The following is a 25,407-nucleotide window of genomic DNA, read 5'->3' on the forward strand; positions in this document are numbered from 1 at the left end:
GGGGCGGGTTCCGGCGGCGTCCGCCCGCGTCACTTCCGCTCGCTCGCTCGCGGGCGGACGGGGGAGCCGAGGGACGCCATCTTGGAAGCGGGAAGTGCGGCGAGGCCGGCCCGGGCGCCATCTTCGGTATTGGCAGGGATGTCCTTCCGGGGGAAGGGGTCACGGGGGCGCCGCGGCCGGCGCCGTGTCGCTCCCCCCAGGAGCTGGATGGGAGGGGGGCCAACCTGGGCCCAAGACCCTGGTTTAGTCTTGTGTGGGTGTAGATGTGTGTTTTCACGTGTATGTGTGTAGATGTGTGTATATGTGTATAGATGTCTGTGTTGAAGTGTGTTTTCATGTTCATATGTGTGCACGTGTGTTTATGCGTGTAGATGTGTGTGTATATGTGTGTTTTGTGTGTATAGATGTCTGTGTGTACGTGTATGTGTGTATTTTATATGTATATGTGTGTATATGTTTTGTATATGTGTGTATGTTTGTGTGTGCATGTGTATAGATGTCTGTGTTGAAGTGTTTTCATGTTCATATGTGTGCACGTGTGTTTATGCATGTATGTGTTTGTGTATATGTGTGTTTTGTGTGTATAGATGTTTGTGTGTACGTGTATATGTGTATTTTTATATGTATATGTGTGTGTATGTTTCTGTGTATGTGCATATGTGTGTTTCTGTGTGTATGTGTGTGCGTCTGTGTATATATTTTGTGTGGCTGTATAGGTGTATGTATGTTTTTGTATGTGTATATGTTTTATGTATGTATATGTTTGTGGAAGCTCCACTTCCAGCTTTTTGCTGCTTCATTGCAGATCAGAGTCACGTAGACTTTCCCCACCCGGGCTGGTTTCGAACCCAGATCCTCAGGTCATCCGCCTCCTGCCTGGCTGAGCCAGCCACTCAGCACCCGGCTGGGCAGTTCCATGTTTGTTCCAGCTGAACCAGTCCACGCTCTCGTTTGTGCCTTGAGTTAGAGTTTGAACTTGGGCTTCTTGAGAAACATGGAACCACATGTGAAGGACTGGGTCCTGCCTGCTTCTTCAAGGAAGGCACCAGAACAAGCTTCACTCATGCCTGGCCAGCACACAGACCATTCCAGTCTGAGGTGACACCCCTTGATCCCCAGGAGGTCACAGCCCCTCACATCACAGGGAGAAGTCCACTGTGGCCCTGGGACCCCAGGACACCATAACCCATTTTTCTATTTTCTGCTTCCTTGGTAGGCCCTGTGTATATGCCTACCTCCAAATCCAGTCCCTGGCACAACCTCCAGTCCTAAGAGTCAGTGCCCCTTGCTGTTGCTCAATAATCGTCTATTAACCATGGAGCCCAGCCTATGGCTTTTCGTATATACATAGACATATATATATGAAAATAAATATATTATTAAATCAGCACTAGGCTTTGAACTCAGGGCCTTGGGCTTTCCTGACAGGGGTTTTACCACTTAAACCATACCTTCAGCAGCAGCACCTTTTCTTTTCTTTTCTTTTTAGTAGATCATGGGGCTTGAACTCTGGGCCTGGGCAATAGCACTGCAGCTCTGCAGCTCAAGGCTACCGCCTACTCCTTCCTGTTTTCTAGTGATGAATTGGAGATAAGAGTCTCACAGACTTTACTGCCCCTGCTGGCTCTGAACCACAATCCTCAGATCTCAGCCTCTTGAGATGCTAGGATGACAGGCGTGAGCCCCCATGCCCGGCCGCCCCACCCCCTTTTTGCCAGTCCTGGCTTAAACTCAGGGCCTGGGCAGTGTTCCTGAACTTCTTTTGCTGAAGGCTAGAGCTCTACCACTTGAGCTACAGCACCATTTCTGGCTTTTTCTGTGTACGTAATCCTGAGGAATCGAACCCAGGAAGTCACGGCTGCTACGCTCCCAGCCCCTCAGCTTCTTTTTGCAGCTATTTTTCCAGGGTATCACATTTATGTCCAAGCTAGCCTGGACAGCAATCCTCCTATTCCAGCTTTCTACCCTGCCCAGCTCGGCTGGCCATCTCGCGAGGTTTTGTCTGGGCTCAGACCTTAAACTCTGTTCTTTCTTATCCCTACCTCCAGAGTAGCTAGGATTCCAGCTCGCACGCATTTGAACCTGTTTCAGGCCTTCTCAACGGCTTTCCAAGGCAAGGCTCGTGTGAGAATTCTCCTACCATCTTGCACAGTGTCAAGAACACGGGAAGAACTTTTGTTTCTTTGGTTAAATAAGCAATCCTTCCAGCCTGCCTCGCCAGAAATCATTGGTTCTTTCCCAGACAGCAGTGACTCCGTGTTTGGGGTGAAGGTCTCTGCCCACCGGCAGGGGGCGCTGGCTACACAATGCAGAAGTTTCAGGCCGGAGAAGCAATGGTGGTTGTCAAAAATCAAGCTGCTGGTCTTTTTCCCTTTCCCCGCCACCCCCGCCCCTTCCTGGCTTTTACTAAAACTAAAACGTTTACTTCAAAGGGACTTTTGTGGACAGATGAATGCATCCAAGAGTATAAACACTGGTCACGTATAAACAAGCTGGTGCCTCATGCTCTGGCCTCAGCTTTTACACTAAACGCTGATGCTCTATCACTTGAACCCAAATAAGTGGCTCAGAGGCGCGCTCTCTCTCTCTCCCCAGTCCTGGGCCTTGAACTCAGGACCTGAGCACTGTCGTTGGGCTTTCGCAAGGCCAGAGCGGTTTTCATGTCCGCTGAGCAAGCACTCTACCACTAGGCCCAATTCCCAGCCCTCACAGACTTTCTTACCCAGGCTGGCTTTGAACCATGATCCTCAGATCTCAGCCTCCTGAGTACCTAGGATTACAGGCGTGAGCCACGACACCTGGCTCTGATGCTTTTTGTTCAAGAATCTCCACAGCAAGGGGGTTAGGCCAGCAGGCTGGACTAGAGGTAAGTAGGTGATGAATTAAATAAGCCTCAGGACTGGCGATCGATCAATAATCAATCAATCAATGACACTGATGTAATATAATTTCTCAGCACTCATCATAAGCAGCAGACATAAATCTAACTAAAATTCAGCTTCACAAGCTGGGTAGCTGTCATCCCAGCTACTCAAGAGGATCATGGTTCAAAGCCAGCCTGGGCAAGAAAGTCCGTGAGATTCTCATCTCCAGTGAACCACCAGAAAACTGGAAGTGAAACTGTGGCTCAAAGTGGTAGAGCACCAGCCTTGAACAAAAGAGCTCAGGGACAGCGCCCAGGCCCTGAGTTCAAGCCCCAGGACCAACAACGAAAACAGAAAAAGGAAGGTTTATAGATGAGGGGTTCCTATGACTATCTTCAGGAAGGTGGGAGGAGAGAAAAGGGGTGAAAAAGGCAGATGTGTGGGTTCACCCCACGTGAACTTGTGGACGGAGATGGGAGGGAGGGGCTGGGGGAGAGCCAGGGAACAGAAGACTCCGTGGGGAGGAAAATGAACGCATGATCTCACTCCTGATAATTTCACCTCTGTGCATCACCACTACAATAACAGTAAACGAAGCGTTTATCCAAAAAAGGAAGAGAAAAAGGAAATGCTTTACTATTTATACAAAATGACGTGTTCCTCTTAATTTTTGTTTTTTTGTCCTGGGACTTGAACTCAGGATCTGGGCACTGTCCTTGAGTTTCTTTTGTGCAAGCCTAGTGCTCTACCATTGGAGCCACAGCTCCAATTCTGTGTATGGGATACTGAGGAATCAAACCCAGGGCTTCATGCACGCTAGGCAAAAAACTCAGGGACAGCACCCAGGCTGAGTTCAAACCCCAGGACTGTCACACACAAAATAATAATGCTAATAACAGTAGTAATAATGATGATAATAATAATATAGACAAGAAAGGGACAAGTCAAAATGATCTAATTTTTTTTTAAAAGTTCTTCCAGGGCCGGGAGTTTGGCCTAGTGGTAGCGTGCTTGCCTAGCATGCCTGAAGCCTTGGGTTCAATTCCTCGGTACCACATACATAGTAAAAAGCTGGAAATGGTGCTGTGGCTCAAGTGGTAGGGCTCTAGCCTTGAGGAAAGCCCAGGGACAGTGCTCAGGCCCTGAGTTCAAGCTCCAGGGGGAAAGAAAAGTTCTTCCAGGTGCTAGTGGCTCATGCCTGTAATCCCAGCTACTCAGGAGGCTGGCATCGGAGGACTGAAGTTTGAAGTAGCTCTGGCAGGAAAGTCCATGAGACTCTGATTTGTTGTTGTTTGTTTTATAGGTCCTGGGGCTTGAACTCGGCCTGGGCGCTGTCCCTGAGCTCTTCAGCTCAAGGCTACCACCTTACCCCTTCAGCCACAGCCCCACTTCTGGTTCTCTAGTGGTTCATTGGAGATAAGAGTCTCACGGACTTTAGAGCCTAGGCTGGCTTTGAACCTCGATCCTCAGATCACAGCCTCCTGAGTAGCTAGAATTATAGGAATGAGCCACCACACCCAGCTTCTGTGAGATTTATCTCCAAGGAACCACCAGAAAACCAGAAGTAGAGCAGTGGCTCAAAGTAGTAGACTTGATATAATTATGTGAAAGAGCTCAAGGACAGCCCCCAGGTGCTGAGTTCAAGCCCTATGACCATAAAACAACAACAACAATAATAATAATAATAATAATAATTCCTCAATCGGGATCTAATAACTCACTCCTGTAACCCAGAAGCTGAGGCCTCGAGTCGGAAGACTTGAAACCAGTTGGAGAAGAAAGTTTGAAGACCTCATCTTCAAAATAACCAGTGCAGGGGCCAGGAGTGTGGCCTAGTGGTAGAGTGCTCGCCTAGCATGCATGAAGCCCTGGGTTCGATTCCCAGGTACCACAGACACAGAAAAAGCCAGAAGTGGTGCTGTGGCTCAAGTGGTAGAGCTCTAGCCTTGAGAAAGCCCAAGGACAGTGCTCAGGCCCTGAGTTCAAGTCCCAAGACTGGACAAAAAAAATAAATAATCAGTGGAAAAGCTAGGTATGGATGGCTTCTAGCTCTAAGCCCAGCTACATGGCAGGCTGAGGTCTGAACATTAAGGTTCAAAGTCTGCCCAGGGAAGGAAATTCCTTGAGATTATTAAGATTCTTATCTCCAGACAACCAGCATTAAAAGAAGAAGACAAAGAAGAAGCTGGAAATGATTCTGTGGCTCAATTGGTAGAGCAGTAGCCTTGAGCAAAAGAAGGTTCTAAGAAGACAACACGTAGGTCCTGAGTTCAAGCCCCAAGAGAGTATTAAAAAAAAAAAAAGGAAGGAAGGAGATAGAGAGAGAAAGAAAGGATAGAAGGAAGGAGGGAAGGAGGAAAGGAAGGAGGAGAAGGAGGAGGACGAGAAGGAAGATGAGTTGTTTATCTGGCATGGAGTGTGGTTACAAACCAGACTGCAGGCTTTGGAGAGTTGAACCAACCCCAGGCCTTGTCCCACAGAGGCAGATAGATAAGCGATGGTTTCACAGAGCGGCTGTGGTATTGAAAGGCTCAGCATACCAACTCAGATGCTATCTCCCCCTGTCACTTCCTGTCTGCTGGCTGACACAGTGGCTGGCATCTTCCGTGTTCTGGGGTATAGTGTATTCCCCCTCGGGGCTCAGCCGTGTGATCTGTCACAGGCTAGAACAGTACAAGCACCTAATGATAAAGACTGTGTGTGTGTGTGTGTGTCTGGGTGGGTGTGTCAGTCCTGGGGCTTGAACTCAGAGCCTGGGAATTTGCCCTTAGCTTTTTCACTCAAGGCTAGGTGCTCTATCACTTGAGCCACACCTCCATGACCATTTGTTTTTCTTTTTTTTCCGGGCCTTTTCTGCCTGCATGGACTTCAAACTACCATCTTTCCTCTCCGAGGAGCTGGGACTACAGGCGTGAGCTACATAGCTGGTGAGAGAATTCTTTACCACATACACTAGCGCAGAAAATCACTTTCCATCCCACCCACAATTTCAGGAAGAACTAGAAGAAGCCAGAAGCCCGGGGGCTCTTAAGGATGTGTCTTCCTTTCCCTACAAACCTTGGGCCTGTGGAAACCCTGTAATTATCTAAGGACTTGCTCAAATCTTATTTCCATGATGAAAACGTCTGGGTTCTTTTCCTAACTACACACGTCTTGACTTTCTGTATTTTCCTATTTTATTTTATTTTATTTTTATTTTATTTTTTGCCAGTCCTGGGCTTGAGCTCAGGGCCTGAGCACTGTCCTTGGACTTTCTCAAGCCTAGAGCTCTACCACTTGAGCCTCAGCACCACTTCTGGCTTTTTTCTATGTATGTGGTACCGAGGAATCGAACCCGGGTCTCCGTGCATGCTAGGCAAGCACTTTAACCACTAGGCCAAACTCCCGGCCCCCATTTTCATTTTTTTTTATTGCCTTTTCCTTTGGAAAGAAATAAAAGCAAACCTTAGGAGCTTAAGTGCAGAAAGTTCTTCTCCCTTCCTCCCTCTCCCCAACCTCTTCCCCTCAAACCCTGAGCCCTCAGGGAAAGAAAGTTTTGTGACCTTCAACCTCCACAGATCTCCTATTCTGGTTTTCCAGTGAAATTCACTTAGAAATGACTCATGGGCCCTATGAGAGGAGAATGGATTCCATCAGGAGACTTGTGTGTTCTGGGTTTATTGCTGATGGAGGCTGGGTTTATTGTGGGGGGGGGGAGGAAGAGGAAGAAGGGAAGAGGGAGTGGCCAGAAAGTGGTGGAAACTCTAAAGGATGACTGATTGTGGGGGAACAACAAGCCAGGACTTCAGGAAGATACGCCACGGTTCTGATCATTTTGTTGAGGGGTAAGGAAAAACCAAAATAACAACAAAAAGCAGGTATTTCTGATCCCTTCTGCCTTAGCCTGCCTCGGTCCTTCAGAGACTGGAGAGATTCATGGTCTCACCATCTTTGGTTTCTTTGATCCCTTCCTCAGCTTTTCTTTTTCTTCTCTTATTCTCATGGCTACCTGCTTGCTTTCTGTCTTTCTAGCGTCTGCATGCCATTTGGCTCTGGAGTAGCTTGAAGGGTGGGAAATAATCTTGAGGATTGTTTGTTTGATCTCTTTTATGTTCATTTTCTTTCTTTTTTTTAACCAGTCCCAGGGTTTAAACTCAGAGCCTGGGCTCTGTCCCTGAGCTTTCTCAAGGCTGGCCCTCTTTACCACTTGCGCCACCGCACCACTTCTGCCTTTTTCTGTGTTTGTGGGACGGAGGAATCGAACCCAGAGCTTTGTGCATGTTAGGTAAGCGCTCTACCACTGAGTCACATTCCAGGCTCTCTCTGTTTTTCTTTGCCTGACTTGGGACTGAAATTCCAAGTCTGAGCATTGTCAGGTTTTCACTCGAGTCTGCTGCTCTACCAGCTCAGCTCCAGCTCCACACACAGCTCTTTGCTGGTGACTTAGAGAAATGAGAGTCTCACGGACTTTCCTGCCCAGGCTGGCTTTGAACTCTGATCCTCAGACCTCAGCCTCCGGAGAAGCTGGGATGCCAGGCGCGAGCCACCAGCTCCCAGCTTTCGTTTTTTTCTCTTCTCTACTTTTGAATGTTTTGGATATTGCTGATTGTACTGGTTTCTATGGATACTGTTTGATTCTGGGGCTAATCAGATTATGTATAGCCATTCCTGTCATCCTAGCTGGGAGATTCTGATCTCCAGTGAACCAGCAAAAAGTCAGAAGTGGGAGTGTGGCTCAAGTGGTGGAGCGCCCACCTTGAGTGAAAAAGCTAACAAGGGGGCAATGCCCTGACTTCCAGAGAGGAGGGGGGAGGAGAGAGGGAGGGAGAAAGAGGAGAGAGAGGAGGGGAGCAGGAAAGAGAAGAAAATTGCAAAAGACAGAGGAGGGATTGCTAAGCTTTCTTTCCATGTGAGCAACATGTGATCACTTCTGGTTCTATTTCTCTCAATATTGTGGCAATCAGACGCTGGAATTAGGTCAAGAGACCAGGTTTGTTTGTCCATCAACTGGCCGCTCGTTTGTTTTGTTTTGTCTGTCAGTCGTAGGGCTTGAACTCAAAGCCTGAGCGCTGTCCCTGAGCCTCTTTTGTTCAAGGCTGGCGCTCTACCACTTGAACCACAGCTCCACTTCTGGTTTGCTGATGGTTCATGGGAGATCAGAGTCTCAGGGCCTTTCCTGCCCGGGCTGGCTTTGAACCTCGATCCTCAGATCTCAGCCTTCTGAGTAGCCCAGATGACAGGCGTGAGTCACCAGCCCCCGGCTGGGTGACAGGTTTGACTGTCGCAGTAGAATTGAGAATAAGAAACAGAAACAAACAGGATTGGAACAGAAAAGGCCACAACCAAGAAAAGAGAAGCATTTCTTCTATTTCAATGCGCTGCTTTTTAACTTCTGCTAACCATGGCGAGGGAAGGTGACTGATTACCAGCTCAGCAAAATCCACTTGGCGCAGCTTGAGTCTCTAAGAAAAGAAATGCAAACCGTGGTTTTATCCGGTGGGAAGGGAGAACTTGCAAGACTAAGAAGTTCAGAGGCTGGAGAGGAATGGAGGCTGGGTGAGGGTTAAATGGATAAGAATTGAAGGGGTGTGTATGTGTGTGTGTGTGTGTGTGTGTGTGTGTCTCTACTGGGGCTTGAACTCAGGGTTTTATAGTTGTCACTTGGTCATTTCTGCTCTAAGCTGTTTCTGTCCCACGTAAGCCATGTCTGCACTTCCCAGTTGGTTTTGTTTCGCTTATTTCGTTTTTTTTGCTGGTTAACTGGACATCGAAAACAAAGCCAAAATCTCTTGGCTTTTTCAGCCCACATGGGCTTTGAACCACACAATCCTTTATTTTCTTGTCGGTCATGGGGCTTGAACTCTGGGCCTGGGTGTTGTCCCTGAGCTCTTCAGTTCAAGGCTACCGCCCTACCCCTGAACCCCACACAGCCCCATTTCCCATTTTCTAATGGTTCATTGGAGATAAGAGTCTCAAGGGGTGGCTTTGAACGTGGATCCTCAGATCTCAGCCTCCTGAGTAGCTAGAATTCCAGGGGTGAGTCACCCCACCCAGCCACACAATCCTTTTTTTTTTTTTGCAGTAGCTGGGACTACAGGCGTATGCTACAGGTGCCGGGCTCAAATTAACACGGGGTCTCCCTTCTCGTTCCAGCAGCCATTTCACAAATGGAGTTCAACGAGATGAATCCAAGCCACCTCCAGGCCCAGACTTGGTTCAGTCCACTTATGATTCTGTCTCTGGGGATCCTGGCCCTTACGTGTGTGTTGGGCTTGCCGGGTAATGGCCTGGTGTTGTGGGTGTGTGGGTTTAAGATGCAGAGAACGGTGAATAGCGTCTGGTATTTCCACCTGACCCTGGCGGATTTCCTGTGCTGTCTCTCGCTTCCTTTCTCCCTGTATCACATCGCCGTGCAGGGCCGGTGGCCTTACGGCTGGTTCCTTTGCAAAGTCCTTCCCTCCGTGGTCCTCTTAAACATGTTCACCAGCGTCTTCGTGTTGACGGCCATCAGCGTAGACCGCTGTCTGGTGGTTCTGAAACCCATCTGGTGCCAGAACCATCGGAATGTCAAGGTCACCTTGATGGTGTGTGCGTGCATCTGGGTCCTGGCTTTTGTCCTGTGTGTCCCCGTCTTCCTCTACCGAGACACCTTCGTGGAGAACGGGCAGCAAATGTGCGGCTACAGCTTCAGCGGGCGTGACCACAACGCCCCGGATTCTTACGAGGCGGCCCTGCTGGACAGCGAAGCCTTGGAGTCCACGCTGGAGGAATCCCTGGAGTCCACGCTGGAGGAATCCACGGATCTGGACGAGCTACCATCCATTCAGCTCCTCTCGGGTCTCCTGAGTGACGAGGACTGGATCGACTCCAATGGCACGGATGGCTACGTGTATGTCCCCGATGATATCTACCAGGACGGGGTGGAAGTGGACATCCCCCCGGAATTGGTGGCCATGATGCTTTCCAGACTGTTATTGGGGTTCGTGCTGCCTTCTGTCATCATGGTGGCCTGCTACGGCGCCGTGGTGGTGAGGATGAGACGGAGTCACGTGTCCAAGTCATCCAAGAAAACCTTTCGGGTGGCTCTGGTCATTGTCATTGTCTTCTTGCTCTGCTGGACTCCCTATCACATTGTTGGGGTGCTCATCTTATACAGCGAGCAAGAAATCCCCGACATGGTTGCCCTGAGAGGTTGGGACCACTTCTCGGTGGCTCTGGCCTCTGCCAACAGTTGTTTCAACCCCTTTCTTTACGCCTTCCTGGGCAAGAGCTTTCGCAAGAAGACCAGGCAGTCTCTGAAAGGCCTTCTAGAAGCCGCCTTCAGTGAGGAGACCACCAACTCCACCAGTGTCTCCCACTCCAGGGTCAGTATGAGCACTGGGGTGTGAACCTGGACCCCCCCGTTCCCAGCCAGCCCCCCCCCAAAAAAAACTCACAGGCCAGGAGCTGCAGAGCCTTAAGGGACGAGAGAGCTGGTGTTGTAGCGCACGCCTGTAATCTCAGCCGCTGAGATCAGAGAATCAACTGTTAGAAATCCACCCGAGGCAGAAGGGGGGGGGGGTTGGAGTAACCACATCTGGCCCAAAGCAAAACAGCCAGACGTGGCTCAAGGGGGAAAAGCCCCTAGCCTTGAGTGCAAAAAGCTTACAAGAGCCAGCATGTAGGTCCTGAGTTCAAGCGCTAGTACTGATGCAAAGAAAAGGGAAGGAAGGAGGGAAAGAGAGGAGGAGGAGGAGGAGGAGGAGGGAGAGAAGGGGGGAGCCACTAATGGACCCGGGGTGTGGGGGGCACCTCGAGCTGTAATCAGACTCCATGAGGTCAAGCCTGGACACTTTAGTGAGAGTTGCAGAGTCTCAAGCTAGACCTGGTGAGGTAAAGTCTGGGTACTGGGACGCGGTCGTGATGCGCATGCCAGGAATGGAACTTGAACTCAGGGCCTCCGATCCTCAGATCTCAGCCTCCCCAGCTCCTGGCATAACACATGGGAACCAGCACTGAAAAAAATCCAACAACAACAACAAAGACTTCTTTCTGCTGTCGAGTCACTGTTTATGTGTTAAGTGAATAAAAGCTTTTTCCCCCTCACTCTCCAAAGGTCAGATGTGAGTTGGGTTTGGGGTTTGTTTTGTGGGGGTTTTTTGGTGTGTGTGTGTGTGTGTGTGTGAGTCCTGGGGCTTGAACTCATAACCTAGGCACTGTCCCTGAGTTTTCTCACTTAAGACTGAGACGCTCTACCACTTGAACCACAGCTCCCCTTCTGGCTTTTTCTAAGTATAGGGCACCAAGGAATCGAACCCAGGGCTTCGCATGCTAGGCAAGCACTCTACCACTAGGCCACACTCCTGGCTGGCCTTGAGTGACTTTCCCTCCAATGCACCAGCAAAAAGCTGGGAGTGGAGTTGTGGTTTAAGGGGTAGAGCGAAGATAAATTCATAAATAAAAGCAAAAGCTTGAGGCCCCGAGTTCAAGCCCCAATAGTGGCACAAAAATAAACACATACACACATAAACATATAAATACAGGAAAAGCCACAAACTGATGGCTCCCGCCTGCCATCTCAGCTACTCAGGAGGCTGAGATCTGAGGACCACAGTTCAAAGCCAGCCTGGGGCAGCAAAGTGCCTGAAACTCAGCTCCAATGAACCCTCAGAAAACCAGACGTGGTGCTGTGGCTCACATGGGAGAGCGCCCGCCTTGAGTTAAAAAGCTCAGAGACAGCACCCAGGCCCCGAGTTTAAGTTCCACAACTGACAAGAATAATAATAACTCAATAAATACGTAAGTCAATAAAGGAAGCAAGCAGAGACTGTCACACTGGAAAGGTCCTTTTTTTTTGTCCCCTCTTCTTTTTATTAAGAAAGCATGCAAAAACAGACAAACAAAACCCAACACCGGCTTGTGGGTCCCCCATGCCCAACCCCCCAGGGGTGGAAGGACTGACATGGAATCCTGGCTCCTTGAGTCTCTAGCCTCAGTTTCCCTTTGTCACTTCCTCTGGGGAAACTTTTGCACACCTCATCGGAAGGCAAACGAGTGCACGGTTCTACTATAGGCCACAGGAAAAAATAAAATTAAAAAAAAAAAAGTATATATATGAAGATATTCTTTTATGTTTCCTGGGAGGGAAACTGAGGCCAAGCTCGAGGGAATTGTTTAGATCCAAATCCTGGGACCCCCCCCCAACTCCCCCGCCCTCGTCTGGATCCACGTGGATCTGAGAGCGAGAGAACATGAGTGGGAGGCAGACTGGGGGCGTATGTCTGTCGTCCCGGCTACTCGGGAGGCTGAGATCCTGAGGATCGGGGTTCGAAGTCAGGCCGGGCAGGAAAATCGGTGAGACTCTTCTCTCCAGTGAACCAGTGGGGGTCGTGGTTCAAATGGTAGAACACCAGCTTCGAGTGGAAAAGCTCAGGAATGGCACCCAGGCCTGCAAGTTCCAGCCCTATCCGACCGGCAGGAAATAAAAACAACAACAATAACAAACAAACAAACAACGGAAGAAGGTGCCATCGTTTAGCCCTGTGAAGGATCGGGCGCCGGGACACGACGACAGCCCCGTTTTTCTCCTTTCTTCCAAAAGCTTCCAAAGAAATAAAGTGCTTCTTGAGTTGAACCGCCCGCTCGAACCCCTTCCGCTTTCTGCCACCCCCCCAGGCAAACCGAATCCTCTGTCGACCACGGGAAGAAGGAGGGATTGAGGAAGAAAGAGCATGGAGGGCAGAGGGTAGGTGAGGACCACCTCAAAAACATCCTGGGCTTCTTAGTGAAGTGGCAGGAAAAAAAAAAAAAAATGCAAGTGAAAGCTGGGGACAGGAGTGCTCGCCTCGCATCCCAGCCACTCAGGGATGAACCAGCAAAAATATGCGAAGTGGAGCTGTGGCTCAAGTGGTAAAGCGCCCAGGGCCCTGAGTGCAAGCCCCATGACTGACAAAAACAACAACAACAAAAGGATGTCACCATCTCCCTCCTGGATGGAGAATAAGGACTGTGAGCAGAAGGAGGGCGCTGGAGGGAGGGTTTTGAGGGTCAAAGAGGAGCTCGAGGAGAAGAGTGAGCACCATCAAGGTACAATTCGCTTGTACCCTCGGGGTTGCTGAGTGTTCAAATCCCCCTGTGAGCCCAAGAGGCAGCTTGGGGTCCTGAAACTTCCTGCTGGAAGACGAGGCACTCACGGCACCAGGGAAACCAGAACTTGAACTTCTGCAGCTGTGGGGGGGGGGCGCTGATCATATTCCTTTTCCATTCTTTTGAGTTAGCAACGGAAGACACGATTCGTGATGGGGGCGTGGTTGAAGGTGGCAATAGCTGATCAAGAATTATCATCACACGAAGAATAAAACGAGAAGAATTAAGAAGAGTCAGGGAGACACAAGGAGGAAGAGAGACAAGGAGACAGGAAGTCGGGGTTTGCCTGTGGCAGGGTGCAGCGGTGGCTTCGGAGCCCGAGAAAGAACTAAAAAGAGGAAAAATCTATATACAGGCGGGAGGAAGAGGGGAGCCCCCCCCCCACTCCCCGGGGCCTTCACTGAAAGCCACATTAAGTAATCAAGTCCCAATCGAAGTCATCGGAAATCTCCTCGCTCGCCGTCGGGGGCTGGACGGGGGTCCGGGAAATCATGTGGTGACCTGTGAGACACCAGAGGGAAAACACATGAGGCCTCTGGGGGCTGAGATCAGGGCTCAGAAGTCCAGGAGATCCCCATGGCCAAGGAACCAGGGAGAACAAACCAACCAACAGAGCCGGCAGTGTGGCCTAGTGGTCGAGTGCTTGCCTTGCATGGGGTTCGATTCCTGGGTACCACAGACACAGGAAAAAAGAAAGCCAGACGTGGCGCTGTGACTCACGCGGTAGAGGGAGAAGTATCCAAGGACCAGAGCCCAGGCTCTGAGTTCAAATCCCATGACCCACAAAACAAACTAATTAACTAAATAAAAATAATAATTCTTTACCAAAACAGCCCAAGGCCCTGAGTTCAAGACCCGGTAGTTGCATTAAAAAAAAATGAATGACAACAAGCAGCAGAGAAGGAAGAAGAGAGCAGGAGCTATTTTCCCCCCTTACCTGGGCGGCTATACCCTGACGAGTCCTGGGCAGGGACTGGGTAGACGGGCGATGGGTCAGGGTAGAGGTGGGGCGGCTGGGGGTGTCCGTAAGAGTTCACTGCCAAAGCAAGACAGGGGTCCCATGAAGGCCGGGGGCGTGGCCTGGGGGTAGAGTGCTCGCCTAGCATGCACGAGGCCCTGGGTTCGAGTCCTCCGTACCACAGCGCCCAGGCCCCAAGTTCAAGCCCCAGGACTGGCACGAAAGAAAAATACATTACTGCAATGAAGGGAAATGTACCCTGGCGCCGCCCAGCCCTTTCTTTCACGGTTGTGGGTCCTGGGACTTGAACTCAGGGCCTGGGCGCTGTCCCCGAGCTTCTCCCTCTCAGGCTGGCTGGCCGCGTACCTTGGGTCATGGCTGATTCTTGCTTGCCGCTGGCCATCCGGGCGGGCACGGGGGGCCGGTGGGGGGCCGGGGGGGCCGGGTGGCCCGTCTGGGACAGGAAGTGGCTGAGGGAGTCGCACAGGTTGGTGATGTGATTCTGATCCAGCATCCAGTTCTTCTGCTCGGCTTGCCGCAGGTTTTCCATCAGGTCTAGAGACACGCATGCGCGAGCCAGGCTCACCCCCGGGCCCCCCAGAACCCCGGCTCCCACCCCAGCTGCGGCCCCGCCAAGCACGCCTGCAATCTCAGCTACTCGGGAGGCTGAGAGCTGAGGATCGCGGTTCAAAGCCAGCCCGGGCAGGAAAGCCCAGGAGACTCTGATCTCCCGTGAAAGGAAAAACAAATAAAGGTAGAAGGGGCGCTGTGCTGTGGCTCAAGTGGTAGAGCACCAGCCTTGAGTGAAAAAGCTCAGGGACGGCGCCCAGGCCCTGAGTTCAAGTCCCAGACCCAGTGCAGCAGTAACTGTGATAATTACGAATATCCGTTAGACATCAACTCTTCCCTTCTCTTTCCTCCCTCCCTGCCTTCCTTCTCCTCCCTCCCCCGTTTCTCCTTCTTCCCCTCCTCGCTCGCTCTCTTCCTCCATGTCTTTCTCTTTCTGCAGGTAGTGGGATTCGAACCCAGGGCCTCACTCTCTTTCTTCCTCCACCTTTTCACTCTAGGCGGGCGCTCTACCACTTGAGCCACAGTTTCACGTCCAGTTTTGGGCGGGTGAGGGCCCATCTCCATCTCCTGATGGGCCGGGGTGACCCGCATGTGTCCCCCCCCACCCCAGCACGTGACCCGACATGCTCTGCGGCCCTCACCTGAGAACTGCGACTGCTCGATGTTGGACCAGTTGAGTCTGTGCACCATCTTAAAGCTTTCCTTGAGGGAGTCGATGCTGGAACTCCAGTCTGGAGGAAAGGCTGCGGACAGACGGGCGGGCCTGAGCCAACGCGGCGGGTTCCCTCGGGATCCCTCAACTATCACATGGCACCTGCCTGGCATGCCAGCTACTCAAGAGGCTGCGATCTAAGGATCAAGGTTCAAAGCCAGCCTGGACAGGAAAGGCCGGGAGACTCTTATCTCCCAATGAACCAGCAAAAAAAAAAGCTGCAAGTGAAAGCCGTGGTTCAATGGTAAAGCACCAGCCTTGAGCACAAAAGCTCAGGGACGGCACCCAGGCTGTGAGTTCAAGTCCCAGAACTGGCACCACGATGAAAGATAAAGCAACAAGGACTCTCAGTTAGCTACTCAGCAGAAAGGCGCCGGGCCTTTGCACCTCCCTCGGGCTTTCCCGACTCACCGAACGCCGGGCTGCTGACGGCGGCCTGACCCGGTGCCTGCTGGGGCGCTGGTGGTGGGGGCTGTGGGGCGGGGTGGGGGTGGGGCTGGGGTGGGAGGGGGTACCCTCCCTGAGGCAGGGGGGGGTGCATGCTCATCACCCCTGGAGGCCCGAAGCCTTCAGCTCCGGCTGGCTTCCCTCTGGAGGGGGAGCAGCCGTCGGGATTTGGGGTGTGCAGAGGCGCCCCGGGCAGGGCAGAGGGGGTTGGGGGTTGCGATGTCTGGGGCGGCTGTTGGTACATGTAGTAGTTGGTGGAGGGTGTCATGTCGCCCAGCAGAGACGAGAAACCTGGGGGAGAGGAAGACGGCAGTGAGACCTGCCCGGCCCCTGGGGAGGCGGGGGGGGGGCGGAGCATCCAATTTGGGGGCCCATCCCGGAAAAGGAAAATCCCCCCGAGACTCTTCTGTCCAGTGCAAACAACAAAAGAGCCAAGAAGGGGAAGTGTGACCCAAGTGGTAGAGCGCCAGCCTAGAGGGGGAAAAAGCTCAGGGATGGCGCCCGGGCCCTGAGTTCGAGATCTGTACTAGCACCAAACGCAAACCAACAAACAAACAAGCAAATAGCAGATACAAATAAGAGGAGCGGGGTTTCCTTAGAGAAAGGGGGCTACGCTCTCCACACCACGGCAGGTAAACTGAGGCCAGAGATGGGGGAGGGTTACATGGCGTTGCTGACTAAGCAAAAGGTCTGGACTGGTGCTGTGACTCAAGTGGTAGAGCACTCGCCTGGAGCAAAAGCTGGCTCAGGGGCCAGCGTCCAGGCCCCGAGTTCAAGCCCCAGGACTGACCGTGCTGAGAGGAGGAGGAGGAGGAGGAGGACTTTTCCAGCATGGACTTGTACAGGTTCCGGAAGGACCAGCTGAGGTCCTGAAAGTTGATCTCCGAGTAGGAGAACTTGAAGTCGTGGCTGGTGTTGTAGAGGGGTGCGGGGCCCTCGGTGTCCCCGCCCCCCGTGCCTGGGGCCACAGCCGCCGCCTCCACAGACCCCGAGCCCTGCAGAAACAGCAGAGACAGAGAGTCAGCCACCAGTCCCGTCCACCCACCATGCACGACCTCCAGATGCCCGATGGCGTGGCTTCCTCTCCCCCTTTTCTTTTCCAGTCGGTCCTGGGTCTTGAACTCAGGGCCCTCATGGGAGACAAGTGGCTGACAGACTTTCCTGCCTGGACTGGCCTCCAACCGCGATCCTCCGACCTCAGCCTCCCAAGCGGCTGGGATGGCAGGCTTGCCTCCCTCCCCCATGGCCCCTCGTCTTCCTACCTGGCCGTAGCTGGCCATGGCAGAGGGGCTGGAGAGCGTCATCTGGGGGTTACCCTCGGGGGGCAGGGCGGGCTCCCCGCTCCCGGGCATGGCGCCCCGTGGGCTCTTGCTGGCCTCTTGCTCGGGGGAGTCTTGACACAGCTGGCGAGGGTGACAGGAGGAGAGAAGTCTCAGGGGAAGGGGAGAGGAGGGAATGTGGGGGGGAGGGTCCCCCCGGATAGGGGCTCACCTCATCGTCTGGGGGGTGTCTTCTCTTCCGGGAGATGTCAGGGCAGGTGTCGATGGTCCAGTAAGAACCCTGCAAATCAAAGTCACCCCGAAATCAGCACCACGCAGGTGAACAGCACAGCGAGGACCAGAGGGAGAAAACCTGGGGAGCGGGGAGAGGGGAGGGGAGAGGCGAGGCCCCGGGGCTCAGGCCTGTCCTCCCAGCTACTCAGGAGGCTGAGATGGGAGGACCCAAGGTGGAGGCCCAGCCCAGATAGAAAAGTGCAGCGGGAGACTCTGATCTCCAGTGAACCACGCCACAAAGCTGCAGGTGGAGTTGTGGCTCAGGTGGTGGAACGCCAGCCTTGACCAAAAAAACTACTCAGGAGGCTGAGATCTGAGGATCGTGGTTCAAAGCCAGACTGGACAGGAAAGTCCGTGAGACTCTGCTCTCCAAGGAACCGCCAGAAAACCAGACGTGCAGCTGTGGCTCAAATGGTAGAGCGCCCAGCCTGGAGCAAAAAGCGGCTCAGGGCACAGCGCCCAGGCCCTGAGTTCGAGTCCCAGGACCTGCACCAGGAAGAGAAGACATTTCACCGTCTCCCTGAGTCAGTCACACACACACCCCCCATTACAGACAGACAGGACCCCCCACCCCCAGCTCACCTTCCCGGGGTCATCTCGAGGTCGGGGAACCTTCCGGAAACACTTGTTGAGAGAAAGGTTGTGCCGGATGGAGTTCTGGGGAGGGAGAGAACCTCGTTGGTGCCAAGCAGAGGGGAGGCAGGCGAGGAGGGGGGGTCCCCAAGCAAGAGGTGTGTGGCTCGGGCCCTGCCATCCCAGCCGCCCAGGGGGCTGCGATCCGAGGATCGCGGTTCAGAGACCAGACGTGGCACCGTGGCTCAGGTGGTAGAGCGCCCGCCGACCTCGAGCACAAAAGCCCAGGGTCAGGGCGGTGTCCGGGCCCTGGGTTCAAGCCCCAGGCAGGGCACACGCACAGGCAGGCCCGCAGGGGCGCGCACGGCCCAAGCGCATGCGCACATGCGGAACACCCGTGGGCCCACGCACGCACGCACAGGCAGGCCCGCAGGGGCGCACAGCCCGCACGCATGCGCACACGCAGACCACCCGCGGGCCCGCGCACGCATGCACGCAGCCCTCACGCACGGGGGGGGGGGAAATGCGAGTGCACACACAGGCACGCAGGGGCGCACAGAGCCCACACGCACGCGCACACGCAGACACTCGCGGGCCCACGCACGCACGCACGTACCTGAGGCCCACGGGGGCGCGCACGCACGTACCTTCCAGCCCACGCCCGCGCTGCGGTAGTAGGGGAAGTTGTCGCAGATCCAGCGGTAGATGTCGCTGAGCGTCATGCGCTTGGCGGGCGAGGAGTTGATGGCGTAGGTGATGAGCGTGGCGTAGCTGTAGCGCGGCTTCCCGTCGGGCTGGCCGGCCGCCTCCTCGGGGCTCAGCGTGGCCTGCGGGTCGGCGGGCGAGCCGGGCGCCCCCTTGCGGCCGGCGGGCGGTGGCGGCGGCGGCGCGGAGGCCGAGGCCCCGCCCAGCTTCTCCAGCGTGGCGCGCAGCGTCAGCTGCGGCAGCCAATCGATGGACGTCAGGCTGCTCTCCAGGTCGGACGCCATGGCTGAGGGGACGGGGAGGAGGAGGAGGGGGAGGAGGCTGTGGGGGCGGGGCCTGGCAGCGGCGCGCCCGCGCATGCGCCAGGGATGTAGAGACGCGGGTTCGAGTCCCGGCCCAGACTGGAATCGGGGCGGGGCACGGGGAGGCCCGGAGTCCCGGGCGGGTCAAAGGATCCGGATTCCACTCCCAACCCATCCCAGACGTGATTATACATTACACAGCATATGTTATATATTTTAATAATATGTCATGATTATATGTTATTAGATTGCACTGTTAATATGTAATGTACGTTGTACATTGCTCTTTACTAGGTTTTTAACACAGTAGGTTATTCATATATAATATATGTTATATAGTGCTATGTTACTGACACATAATAATAATCTATAATAATATACTATGTTATATAGTACATCATTATATATTACAAATTTATTATATGTGTTAATATATAACAATGTACGGTAAATGCTATTATATATGTTAATATATAATATATGGTAAATGCTATTATGTATGTTGTTAATATATAATAACATGTGGTAAATGCTATTATACATGTTGTTAATATATAATAATATATGGTATATGCTATTATATGTGTTGTTAGTATATAATAATATATGGTCTATACTAATGTATGTGATGTTAATATATAATAATACATGGCAAATGCTATTATATCTGTTATTAATATATAATATATTATAGTAAGTCTCCAGCTTCTTAGATAGCATGTATGGTGCACTTACATATTTGCACACACAGTACACAAACGCTAGGGAAATGCACACCAACACTTTCAAATCTCATCTAACACGGAAACACTGGAGGCGTGGTCCAGTGGTAAAGCACCTGCCTAGCAAGCTCCGGGGCCTGAGTTCAAACCCCAGTAATGCCAAAAATTAATAAATAAGTGACCATAGGCCCCTTTTTTTTTTTTGGCCAGTCCTGGACTTGAACTCAGGGCCTGAGCAATGTCCCTGGGCTTTCTCAGGATTAGAGCTCTACCACTTGAGCCACAGCACCACTTCCAGCTTTTTCTATGTCTGTGGTACTGAGGAATCGAACCCAGGCCTTCATGCATGCTAGGCGAGCACTCTACCACTAGGACACACTCCCGACCCTTTATTTTTTCTTTTAAACCAAGTGCCTGTGGCTCACGCCTGTCATCCCGGCTACTCAGGAGGCTGAGATCTGAGGATCACCATTCAAAGCCAGCCAAGGCAGAGAAAAAACAAACAGACAAAAACTCTGATCTCCAATAAACTACTCCAAAAATGAAAAAAGGCAGACGTGGTGCCGTGGCACAAGGGGTAGAGCACAGCCTTAAGGGGGAAAAAAAAAAGGCCAGCCTAGCAGTAAAGTGCTTGCCTAGCAGGCACAAAGACCAGGGTTCGATTCCTCAGTACTACATACCTACAAAAAGCCAGAAGTGGTGCTGTGGCTCAAGTGGTAGGGTTCTAGCCTTGAGAAAGCCCAAGGACAGTGCTCAGGCCCTGAGTTCAAGTCCCAGGACACACACACACACACACACACACCAACAGAGCACACACAATGCCACACCCAGGAGCGTGGAACCACAGCTGTGGCTTTGCACCTTTAAAGCCAGCAGGGCCCCCCAAGCTACCACCAGCACCAGAAAGTCCCACCCTTCCACCACCTCCTCCTCTTCCTCCTCCTCCTCCTCCTCCTCCCAGCCTGCAGGGCGGGCGTCACTGGGCCAGGAGACAGGCAGCTGCCGTGCCAGCCTAACCATCAGATAGCCTGGCTAAAAATAGCTCCTCTGGGGCCCAAAGCCGCCTGGCTCCCTCTCCCTTCTCTCCTCCTCCTCCTTCCAGCCTGGCATGCAAAACCCTAGCCCAGCCCAGGGCACCCACGCTCCAGGTCTGCACCTTGGTGCCAACTGCACTGCCCGAATGCCTTTGGCACGCAGCTCTGTGCCAGGCGCTGGCAGCTCACACCTGTCACCCCAGCTAACTCAGGAGACTGAGATCTGAGGATCGAGGTTCAAACCAACCCGGGAGAGGAAAGTCCCCGAGTCACTGATCTACAGTGAATGAAACCAAAGGCCCTGAGTTCAAGCCCCACAGCTGACACAACAATAAAATCATCATCAAATCCAAACTAAAGCTACAGCCAGATAGAAGCATAAAATATGCTCAAAGTTTGCAAGTCAAAGCTGGGTCCAAGATAGGGACTTTCTCCCCAGCTCTCCTGGTCATATTTCTTTTCCTGTGCCAGTCCTGAGGCTTGAACTCAGGGGCCTGGGCGCTGTCCCTGAACTTTTTTTTTTTTTTTCATTCAAGGCTGGTGCGCTACCACTTGAACCACAGCTTCATTTCTAGCTTTTTGGTGGTTCCTTGGAAATTGTCAGGTCTCAGACTCCTGAGCAGCTGTGCCCGGCTCGCTTCAAGTAGCTCAGTGTTTCCCTCTGAACCCTCACACATTCTTACAATCCTGTTTCTGGACGGCCACACCCGTCCAGACAGCCTGTACACACAGGTACCCAGCCACAGGGCCAGGAGGAACAGCTCAGAGGCTCACCCTCGCCACAGCAGCCAGACATCCCACTGTACTCCCTGAGTTACCAGACAGGAGGGAAAACCCATGACAGCCCAACGCCAGAACCCTAGCTACGCTGGAGGCTGAAATATGAGGATCGCGGTTCAAAGCCAGGCCGGGCACTAAAGTCCATGAAACTCTTTATCTCCATTTAATCACTAGAAAACTGGAAGTGGGGCTGTGGCTCCAGGGGTAGGACGGTAGCCTTGAGCTGAAGAGCTCAGGGATAGCGCCCAGATCCGGAGTTCAAGCCCCATGACTGAACAATAAAAAGACCAAGGGAGACTGTGAAGCTCTGAGTTCAAGTCCCAGTAATGGCACTATAAAACCAGGCTTCATGCTTATCAAGAGAATCATGAACGGGACACTAGCTCACTCCCATCATCCCAGCCACGCAGGAGGCTGACATCTGAGGATTGTGGTTCGGGGCCAGCCAGGCAGGAAAATCCATGAGACTGTTCTCTCCAATGTACTACCAAAAGAAAAAGAAAAAAGCTGGAGTGGTGCCGTGGCTCAGTGGTAGAGTGCTTCCATTGAGATTGGAGCCCCCCGCACCCCACTTTGCTGGACAGGCAGGAAGCAGCACCTACAGCCAGCCTCCCTGGGCGTGGAGCGGTCTCCCCAAATTTCTGCCCCATTGAGCCTGGAAGCGCGGCCCTCCAGTCTCAGCCTCTCGGGTAGCTGGAAACCACAGACACCACCCGATGCCCAGCTGTGGATTTGAAAAAGAGGGCTGCCGCCAACTTTTCTTCCCGGCGTGGCCTCAGCACGTGACCCTCCAGTTCTGAGCCTCCAGTCCTGGGGTTTGAACTCAGATCCCGGACACTGTTCCTGAAGGCTTGCACTCAAGGCTGGTGGCTCCACCACTTGTGTCACAGCTCCACTTTCAGTGTCCCCCAGCTCACTGGAGTTCAAAGTCTCATGGACTTCCCGAACCTGGGGCTGGCTTGGAACCGCGATCCTCCTATCTCAGCCTCCTGAGTAGCGGGGATGACAGGCGGAAGCACGGGGCGCCCAGCTCACGGGCAGTGACTTTCACCATCCCATGCAGCTTGATGAAGTGACGCCGTGCCTCAGTTTCCCCATTCCGCGAAAGGCAGAGAGTCATAAACCCCCATCCCCAGAGCTCTGTTCATGGATGAAGCTGGGATTCACCCACGCTCCACGTACCCCAAAATAATGGCTTGGGGCCAAGGTTCCACTACTATTAGAAGACCGGATAACTGAGCCACTGGGGTGTGTCTGACTGTCTGTCTGTCTGTCTGTCTCCAGGTGTGTCCCGTGAAGTTGAGCGGTACCCGGAAAAAGGGTCACACTCTTCTCACCACACTGGAAGAGGAGGAAAAAACAAAACAACACGAGTGGAGAAATAGGGTAAAGGCTCGATGTCACGGTGCACAGGCTGTCTGGTGAAACCACAGCCGAGGGAAAAGACAGACCGGCGACGGGCACGAGTGATGTTAATCCACCAAGAACAATGTGATAAGGGGCCCAGTTCCAAAGCTACGTATTAAGGCATGACCAGTTGTTTTTTTTTGGGGGGGATTTATATGAAATCACCATGCTGCTGGGCTCAGTGGTTCAAGCCTGTCATCCTGACTACTGAGGAGGCTGAAACAGGGGGATCGCGGTTCCAAGCTAGCCAGGGCAAGAAAGTCCAGGAGACTTTTTTTTTGTTTTCTTTGCCATTCCTGTGCCTGGACCCCATTTCTAAGTTTTTGTTTTATTTTTTGGCTCAAGGCTAGTGTTTTACAGCTTGAGCCATAGTTCCACTTCTGGGTTTTTTCGGAGTAGTTTAGTAGGGATAAGTTGTCCCATGGAATTTCCTGCCTGGGTTGGCTTTGAACTGGGATCCTCAGATCTCAGCCTCCTGCGTGGCTGGGGTGACAGCGTGAGCCACGGTGGAGACTCCTCTCTTCCATGGTCCACTCGAAAGCTTTCAATAAACCTTCAAAACCATAAGGGAGGCCCACTGCCGTCCTTGCTACTCCGGAAGCTGAGACCTGGGGACTGAGGTTCAAAGCCAGCGGGGGCAGGACAGCCTGTGCGACAGTTATCACCAGTGAACCAGCACAGAAGCCTGGGTGCAGCTGTGGCTCAAACGGCTAAGTCCCAGCGTTGAGCAAATCACAAGCTCCAGGATGACAGCCAGACCCTGGGTTTAGGTCCCAGGCCCCGCATAAACAGACACACAAGCCAACCCCACTGCACACTTTGACACGCTCCTGTGGGCCGGAGCCCCCAGATATCCTCAAGCCGGCCTGTCACCCCGGCCACTTGGGAGGCCCAGACCAGAGGATCGCAGTTCAAAGCCAGCCAGGGCAGGAAAGTCCACCAGACTCTCATCTCCCATGAAGCACCCAACCTAGCCGTGGAGCTGAGAGCCGCCTGGAGGAGCCCGGGAGTCCCGGGGTCTCAGTTCAGACTCGGGCCGGTCACCCCCGCCACTCCGGAGGACCAGGGTTCAAACCCAGCCTGGGTAACAGGGGGGAAAAAAAAAGAAAAAAAAACACCCGGGCGTGTGTTTTCTTTTCCTGGAGCGCCAGGCCCGGAGGCCGGGGCCGCGAGTTCGAGTCCTGCCCGCGCCCGCGCATGCGCACACTCCCCAGCGCCCCTGCCCCGCCCTCGGGGGCGTCCACGGGTTCGGATCCAGCCTCTCGGGTGGAGCTCCCCCCCCCCGGCCCCCCGATTCACGGTGCACCCCAGAGGCGGGGATGGGGATGGGGATGGGGGGACTCACCTGCGTCCCCCGGGCGGCGGGGCCGGGGCGCCGGGGGCGGCCCGTGCTCAGGGCCCGGCGGCGCCCCGCATGCTCAGCGGCTCCGGGGGCGCTCGGCTGAGTCTCCCCGGCGGCGGGGTCCCCCACACGCGGCCGCCCCGGCCCCTGCCCCGGCTACAGGTGGGCCGGACGGCGCCTACTCCATGGCTGCGCCCCGCGGCCCCGCCTCGGCCCCCGGAGGCCGCCGCCCGCTCGCCCCGCGCGCCGGAGACGCCCGCCCGCCCGGGGTCGGGGGGGGGATCCCGGGGAGATCGGGGCTCCGGGGACGAGTGGGGGGGACGCCGGCCGGCAGGGCTGGGGCGCCGCGAGTGTCAGGGCTGGGCCCGGGCTCGGCGGCGCGGCTGCAGGCCCCGGCTCCGCCCCGCCCGCCGCCGCCGCCGCGCGCCCCGCCCTCCGCCCCCGCCCGCCCCGGTTAAGGAGGACCGGGCGATGGCGGAGGATCCGGGTTCAAACCCCCAAGGGACGCCTGGAGCCGCGGGAAGACCCGGGTTCGAGGCCTCGGTGCCACACGCGTAGAAAGAAGCCAGAAGTGGTGCTGAGGCTCAAGGGGTGGAGCTCCGGCCTTGAGAAGTCCAGGGACAGCGCCCAGGCCCGAGCTCCAGCCCAGGACTGTCACAAATAAAAAAGTGCACCTCGAATCAATAGATATGCTCCGTCTATGTGAATGTACGTATGTAAATACACACACAGTCTCTGAGCTCTGTTGCCACAGCTCCACTTCTGGTTTTCTTGTTGGCTCATTGGAGGTGGGTCTCACAGGCTTCCCTGCCCCGGCTGGCTTTGAACTGCGATCCTCACAGCTCAGCTGCCTGAGTAGCTAGGATGGACAGGAGAGAGAGAGACAGGCAGGCAGGCAGGCAGGCAGGCAGGCAGACAGACAGACAGGCAGGCAAGCAGACAGACAGGTAGGCAGACAGACAGACAGGTAGGCAGGCAGGCAGACAGACAGGCAGGCAGACAGACAGGCAGGCAGGCAGACAGACAGACAGACAGGTAGGCAGGCAGGCAGGCAGACAGACAGACAGGCAGGCAAGCAGACAGACAGACAGACAGGCAGGCAGGCAGGCAGGCAGACAGGCAGGCAGGCAGGCAGACAGACAGGCAGACAGACAGACAGGCAGGCAGGCAGGAAGGCGGACAGCCAGGCAGGCAGGCAGGGACAGACAGGCAGGGAGGCAGACAGCCAGCCAGCCAGACAGGCAGGCAGGCAGGCAGACAGATTCCTGAGACTTGAAGTGGATTCTTGGGACTTGAACTCAAGGCCTGGGCACCATTCCTGAGCTTTTTCACCA

The 25,407-nt window shown here is 53.9% G+C and overlaps 2 protein-coding genes across 4 annotated transcripts; one reads left to right on the forward strand and one right to left on the reverse strand.

Moving 5' to 3' along the window:
• The first annotated feature begins 6,986 nt into the window (after positions 1-6,986).
• Positions 6,987-10,552, forward strand: C3ar1 (complement C3a receptor 1). Of its 3 annotated transcripts, none has more exons than XM_090325122.1 (2): positions 6,987-7,128; positions 8,997-10,552. In XM_090325122.1, the coding sequence occupies exons 1-2, from the start codon at positions 7,122-7,124 to the stop codon at positions 10,229-10,231; spliced, it is 1,242 nt and encodes a 413-aa protein (XP_090181248.1). In that variant the 5' UTR covers positions 6,987-7,121; the 3' UTR covers positions 10,232-10,552. The 3 variants fall into 3 exon arrangements, with proteins under 3 accessions (XP_090181248.1, XP_090181249.1, XP_090181250.1); XM_090325123.1 differs by having other exon boundaries at positions 9,000-10,552; XM_090325124.1 differs by lacking the exon at positions 6,987-7,128 and adding an exon at positions 8,350-8,399 and having other exon boundaries at positions 9,000-10,552.
• A 2,745-nt stretch (positions 10,553-13,297) lies between these two features.
• Positions 13,298-24,406, reverse strand: Foxj2 (forkhead box J2). Its single transcript, XM_090325134.1, has 11 exons — positions 24,077-24,406; positions 18,429-18,772; positions 17,791-17,865; positions 17,147-17,215; positions 16,918-17,058; positions 16,446-16,650; positions 15,620-15,946; positions 15,138-15,239; positions 14,293-14,481; positions 13,906-14,004; positions 13,298-13,469 (listed from the first exon to the last, which is right to left on the reverse strand). The coding sequence occupies exons 2-11, from the start codon at positions 18,768-18,770 to the stop codon at positions 13,381-13,383; spliced, it is 1,638 nt and encodes a 545-aa protein (XP_090181260.1). The 5' UTR covers positions 18,771-18,772; positions 24,077-24,406; the 3' UTR covers positions 13,298-13,380.
• Between the last annotated feature and the right edge of the window lie 1,001 nt (positions 24,407-25,407).

Source organism: Megascapheus bottae, chromosome 37 (genome assembly GCF_031878675.1).
Source record: "Megascapheus bottae isolate mThoBot1 chromosome 37, mThoBot2.hap1, whole genome shotgun sequence".
Lineage (NCBI taxonomy): Eukaryota > Metazoa > Chordata > Mammalia > Rodentia > Geomyidae > Megascapheus > Megascapheus bottae.

Bases quoted from the DNA above. Each gene is read 5' to 3' on its own strand.
- Foxj2 (XM_090325134.1), bottom strand. From the start codon at position 18,770: ATGGCGTCCGACCTGGAGAGCAGCCTGACGTCCATCGATTGGCTGCCG. The intron at 16,651-16,917 runs GTAGGAAGACGA...CTGTTTCTGCAG, and splicing joins CCATGGCCAGCTACGGCCAG to GGCTCGGGGTCTGTGGAGGC. The intron at 13,470-13,905 runs GTAAGGGGGGAA...GGTGTCTCACAG, and splicing joins GTCAGGGTATAGCCGCCCAG to GTCACCACATGATTTCCCGG.